General features: G+C 37.1%; 1 protein-coding gene across 1 annotated transcript in view; it reads left to right on the top strand.

The window, feature by feature from the left end:
- FAT4 (FAT atypical cadherin 4) overlaps window positions 1–6,701 on the top strand; it is a gene marked incomplete at its 3' end in the record, with an annotated part of 162,370 nt that overhangs the window by 134,136 nt on the left and 21,533 nt on the right. Inside the window, exons 10-11 of the mRNA XM_011375891.2 lie at window positions 1,530–1,605; window positions 4,782–4,886. Coding sequence (XP_011374193.1) covers window positions 1,530–1,605; window positions 4,782–4,886 — 181 coding nt within the window. The remainder of the gene's footprint in view (window positions 1–1,529; window positions 1,606–4,781; window positions 4,887–6,701) is intronic.

Raw genomic sequence — 6,701 nt, 5'->3', positions numbered from 1 at the left:
ATGGAGCTTACTCCTGAATCTGAGTCTGGGAACAGGATCCGCCCACGGCCCCTTCAGCCTTTCCCACCCACTCGCACACGTATGCATGCATCGTAGGTGTGGCTTTCAGTGCACCCCCAGGGGTTGGTGTCCATGTGGCGAAGCTTCCCTGTGCTCTCAAGTGAAGTCCTGGAGGTTTGTCATCCGTCACTCTTACATCACTTGACAGTATGAATAGGACTTTTTCCCAAAAATAGAAAGTTACGTACAGATTGTGCAGAGTAACTTACTGAGAAACTTGGCAAATGTTTGCACTCATGAAGATGAGAGTAGTAGCTGAGTTATTCTTTTAAAATCACAGGTCATATAACAATGTCGTCAATGACCATGTTACCAAGAAACCATCGCATATAAACAAAATTTAGTGAATAGCTACGAAATGACATTTTCAGTGGCATACAGGAGTGAGTGGCTCATCTGAGAAAGGATAAAAGGCTTCATTCTCGTTTCGATTTTATTTCCAAGAGTGGAATTAGACAGTTTACCTTAAGTGATACGTTGACCTATTAAAGCATTAAAAACAGGATTCAGGTAGCTTAAATGCTTCTTACTTCTGCAGAAAAATAAGCATGTATTGGTAAGCTTTTCATGGATATTATGTATGTCATATATAATCATCTATAATCTCATTGAGACTGTATTTGTACATCTTTCAAAATTCAAAGGTAAAATTGTTTTTTCCTTTAGCTTTTCTGACCAGCAGCCTGTATTTCAACATGACTTTTTTGCTTTTTTTTTATATGAAAAAACATAATGCTATTTGATGAGGACATTTCGATGAGCAATCTTCATAGTGCTTTTTACATAAGAGGAATCATTTTACATAGTATGCAAAAAAAACCGGTTCTTTTTTGTTACCTTATTAAAAATGCTTATAAGCATAATTATTCAGAATAAATAGCATATATGTATTATGAAATTATATCGATTTAATATCGATTTAGATAGAAAACGGGCTTAGGTAGTTGCACACAGTCTCCCTTCTCTATGCATAAGAAATGCAAAAGTAATGCAAAAGTAATACTCGTGGTGACCTAATATATATATGATCTAAGACATTAAATTGATGCCTATATAGACTATAGAACATCAGAAATCATCATATCCTCATAGAGTGAGAATAAACTTACCTCAGCTCTACATAATCCAACATTAAGGTATGCCATCAGAATGAGTCAAACTCCAATATACATCCTGTTGCAAAGACCACACGTGATCACCATGGATTCGTTTTATTTTCAACACTTCAGCACATGAAGATATATGCTCAGTTTCTTCAGTAAGCTGCGCTAACCCTGGAAATTCTGTGGCCACCCTGGCCTCCCGTTATGCTTTCATTTCTATCACCAGCAATTCCCATTCTTACCCTTCCCTAAGCACCGCTCCTCCTGCCTGTGATACACATTAACACAATCAATTGATGAAGTCAGGGCAGTGAGATCGGTTTATCCTTCTAAACGGCTGCCATGACAGTTAACATCTCTTAACAGAAAAAGGCTGAGTTCCGGAGACGCTTTTCTGTGCGCAAGTCCTATCAGTTTCTCCCAAGCTTCAAGGCGCTGACAAGTAGTGTTGACTGTCTTGCAGCATTGTGTTAGCGATCCAACACTTTGTTTCAAGGTGCTCCGACATCAGATTGTTTTCACCAGAAGCACATCAGAGCACATTCTCTGATAACCATTGTGCCCTTAATGCTAGAACTGGAGTGGACAGGCACACACAGAACCGTACAGAACCCGTTGCTGACTTGTGGTCGGGTGGCAGAGCGTGCATTCCACACCTGGGAGACACGCATTGGAAGGCTTTCTTTGGATTCATCAGTAGAATTATGACATCTTCCTCTCACATAAAAGAAAAAAAAAAGCTCTTTTCATAATTTAAATTGTAATATTGACTTTTCAAACCGTATCTTTGAATCTCAATTTCTAGTATGGCAACCTCTTTGAAATGCACTAATAGTAAAAAATTTACTCATTAATTGGAGTACTTACAGAATCATCGAATGGTAAATAATTTACATATTCTAACACCAACAAACCAGACTACTTTTCCCCTAAATTCAACAATAAATTCATTTATTTGACTCCTACCTAAGTCTCATTTCTTACATTTTTGATAATTATCTGCTGAGGAAAAAGAAGAAAGTCAACTTTTCAATTAAAATGTTAACTGAAAAGCTGAATTTTTTCTTTTCCCAGCGTCTATTTATATTGTGTTCTGAAAGAACCAGAATCTATTGAGAATTTATTTTACCTTTTAAAAGAAATTCATTCGCAAATTAATATTTTCATAGTTTGTAGCTTCTTCTGACATTTCCGTAGTCACTGAATGTTTAAATGTATGAATAAGTCTTCTTTCTTTTAGGGTTTCTTTCTACCCACCACTTTGGATGAACTGAGATAGCCTTTAGTTTACATGTACATTTAACCCAGATACCGGTTCAAAATCTCATTTTGTAAGGGGTAAATGAGACAATGAATTGATATGAATCCACCCTCACAAACCTTACATTTCTTTTATTGTTTAAATCAGCATTTAAAACATTGGTCTCCCCAAACAGGATCCAGAAAGGATGTAGCTGAGGTTCATGGGGTCAGTGACTTGAGTTTTTTATACTCTTATACATTGAGTAAAGCACATGTGACAGTGCCCCCTCAACTGGTTAACCTTTGCTCCCCCATTTCCAGTCTTCACAAGGTGAAGTCTATAATTTTGTAACCCACTCACGTTTTCGCAATTTAAAAGTTACACCGACAATATCTATAAAGTATAATAATCTATGAATTTAATACATGCTACTTTCAACACAACTCTAAAAGAAATTTTCAAAAACAGAAAATGAAACCTTACTTGGTCTAGTAGTATGTGGGGCAATTATGATTGCTCTTGCAGTGGAAAAAAATTGTAGATGTAAGTCGTGACTTTTCCTCGTGGCAAATAAATAATCAGAAATATAGCCAGTAGGTCTTATTTATTCTCTATTGGGCAACGCTGATATTCTATTAAGAAAAAAAAAACAAAAACAACCCTTCTTTAGAAAAATCTGTCACAAATCCAGCTGGAAGGCATCCTATGAGAGGGTTCTCCTATGACACAGCACCTCTCGGGGCTGATTTTGCACAGGGTTACTGTAAAGTTCTGCCTGTTTGTCAAACGTAACGCATGGGTACAATCCTTGAAACGTAATTTCCGTGCCTTTAGACTGGTAACTTGTTTATTTCATTGTTTCCCCTTAGGATAGAAAAGTAATCTGAAATCGTTAGCTTTTCCCTTGTACGAAGGTTCCCAGTTTTATTTATAAAGGAAAAAATGTTGTGTTTATAACCCAGTGATGTAGAGAAGCATGTTTGTTAGCGGTGTCATGAGGGCTGACTCACACTCGTGATTTCAAACCAGAACAATCGTGGCTACATAATCAAGCCACAAAAACAGAACTAAATTAAACAAAAATTTTGACTATGTTCTAAGCATAGTTATGATGCTATGGTTTATCTACGCTTAACATGAAGTCTAGTCGTGCACATGAAATGTACATGTTTTCATAAGACATTTTATAGAAGTATTAGTGCAATCATGCCAGGAAGTAGAAAATAGCTTTACAAAACCAGACTCTTAATTATTAATGAAATAAATAATTAAGTCCTCCTGTCAATGGATGGACATTAAGAACTCGCTGACTTCACAGTGTTTCTCAGAATCAGATTATTCCCATAATTATATATAATACATATCTGATAATAATAATAATTATGTTACTTTATTGAATAGTAATTAACCGGTATTAAAACACATTTAAGTTTATATAAGAAAAAAAAACCACCATTAACAGCAACAAAATTTTGCCTACCAAGTGATTAACTATTAAGTTATAACTTTGTGACACCTGGCTGTGGTCTACATTGGTCTGTGCCATAGTTTTATAATTTCTTAAGCCAGATATTAGCGTCCAACGGCCTCTTCTCCTTCATCCGCGAAATGTGTTTCCTGTTGAGTGCATCATTAAAGTGGAAACGCCGTGTTAAGACACTTGCCTGCTTTCTTGCCGGTCATATCCTGACCTCCTAAAATGCCTGGTTCATAACAGGCATTTGGTCAGTATTAGTCGATTTAACTTAACCAAGATGATGTATGAGAAAAATCTTTATAGACTGAAAACTATGCTGGTTAGATCTTATTATTGCAGATAAAGGACGAAGTGTACATAATCCATAGTTGAGAATAAACCTTGGTCAGTATTTGAAAATGTGTTTGATGTATTTTCTTATGTGTTATTCTGCTTTACAGCCAGGATGTGTGTACACATTAAGGGGTATTTTTTGAGAGTGAAAAGATTGTAGTTTTACAGTTAAGCTACATGACGTTGATTCTTACCTTTAAAAACTTCCGAGTCAAGGAAATCTCTACAGTGAAAATTCTACTTTAAAAGTTTCAATTCTCCAGTTATGAAATGCAGTAAATGAAGTGACATGGAAAAGAGAAGATAGATTTAGTGAAAACATTTAAATATAGTCACCACTTGTGATTTCCCTGAAAACGGTCGTTCCTTTCGAGTTGGATATGTAAATTATTTTCTAAACATTAAAATGACAATATTCTGTTTTCCTCATGTCAAGTAAAATGGTCTTGTATTTCTTTTCTTCGAGATATAATCTCTCAGGATAGGTTTCTATATATGGTTATGCAGTGATGGCGTTAATATATTTATGCATAAGATTTTTAAAATTGAGCTTCCTACTTTTCAGGGAAAATGTGTGAGTCTTCAGTCGATTACTGTGAATGCAACCCCTGCTTTAACGGCGGGTCCTGCCAGAGCGGCGTGGAGCCTTACTACTGTCACTGCCCGTTTGGTGAGTACAGCTCAGACGTTCCTGCGTAACATCAAACTGTTTGGCACACAGATTAGCCGTTGTAGCTTCACTGTGCCTCGATTGATTAAAATGATACTAGATGTTTCACACGTGAGAGTTAAGCAAAACAAAATCTCAAAGATTTAATATTCTTACAAGTTAATTATGGAAATCCCGTTGAACATATAGCTTTGATCATTACTAGAAAAATAATCAACTCAAGATAATTGAATTTGTGCTGTGTCCTCAGGATATTTAGCCTCGGATATTCATGGATGCCTTCCTTTTACCCTAGAGCCTGTCAAATAAAAAATCTCTCAGACACTATTTGACATCATTCTCTCTTTCAAATCTTTAAAAAATAATCAGTCAAAATGATTTTTGTTTTGTTTTGCTTTTGTTTCTTACATTAATTCAGCTACTTATATTAGAAAGATTTAGTAACTGACCACGCGATTTTCATGATAGGCTTTTGAAGACAGTCTCAACATAACTAATCACAATTCAGACTGACGTGTTTTCTTGAGGAAGAAAGCTGTGAGAATTTTTTTGTACACATACGATTTTATTCAACATAGTGGAACGAACTAAAAGATTCCAACATAGTGGAACGAACTAAAAGAACGAACTAAAAGATTCAGGTGTCACTCAGGGGTTGCCAGCACTGAGACGGCCAAGTATGATGAAGAAAGCCGGGAGGAATCTTTCACTGTAACTTGGTTTATGTCATAGGTTTGTGATCATTCTATTAATTTAAAGGCTGACTCAGGCTTCACCACAGCACTCACATCTGTGTGTCCTGCAGTAGGTGGAGACCCTGTCCTTCTCCGTAGGCAGAGGAGGAGAAGGGTATCTTTCTGGTCTTTCCTTGGACATATCACTGTGGACCAGAAAAGTGAATCTTAATGTAGAGTAGAGAATAGAACTTAAAAAGAATCTGAGGTTTCTAGTAACCGGTAAAATAAGCTGTTATTTTCAAATAAGTCTGTGACTCTATCTACTTTTGTTTTATAAACCACATCAATAGAATGATAAAGAAAAACAGAATATACAAATATCTCATTGTGAGCCATGCATTTTTGCCATGGTTCCGAGGCCCGGACACTGTGAGTTTGTCTAAAGTCAAAAAACGACAACAAAAGAAAACTGCCCCAGGATGACATGGATTTAGTGACCAGGACACAACTTTATTTTTAGGCCAGTACGACGTTCACAGTGCCCCTCCTTCTTAAAATGTATTTGACATTCTCACCAGTAATGCTCATGACACAGCGAATGAAAGGCAGACCGAGGTCAGAATGGCCACACCCTTAGATGGCCTCAAACTTCCTTCTGCCATCATTACCTTACAGCCCTATGGGGCGCTGCTTTCCGCACGTAACCACGGTCAGGTTTCATGGTTTCACTTGTGTTCTGGAATGCAAGATAACGGGGATTGGAGTGGAAAGTGGAACATGATTTTCAGGGGCCCGAACAAAGGTGGTTCACATTTTTAGATTCCTTTGCATTCCACTCACACACAGGAGGATTTACGATAATCGATACTAAATCGGAACAAATTGTTGCTGCAGTGTTGCTGTTCCAGCAGTCATTGCCTGTTGGGCGGAAGAGTTTTGGGGTCCAAATGGACCTTGTCACCCGACCAGAGCTCTTCAGGGAAAGGAACTAGCACAACAACACGCATTAACATAGAGACGGATCAGGTATCGCCGGCAGTGCAGATTTCTCTCCCTATTCCTTCCAGTAGCAAAGACAAAAAAGATTATTTAAACTTAGACACTGTCAGACAATAACAGAAGCACTTATAAAACAAAA

The sequence above is a fragment of the Pteropus vampyrus genome, unplaced genomic scaffold (assembly GCF_000151845.1).
Source record: "Pteropus vampyrus isolate Shadow unplaced genomic scaffold, Pvam_2.0 Scaffold278, whole genome shotgun sequence".
NCBI classification, from domain to species: Eukaryota; Metazoa; Chordata; class Mammalia; order Chiroptera; family Pteropodidae; genus Pteropus; species Pteropus vampyrus.
The sequence above is the reverse complement of the archived record's forward strand: the minus strand, read 5'-3'. Positions and strand labels throughout refer to the sequence as shown.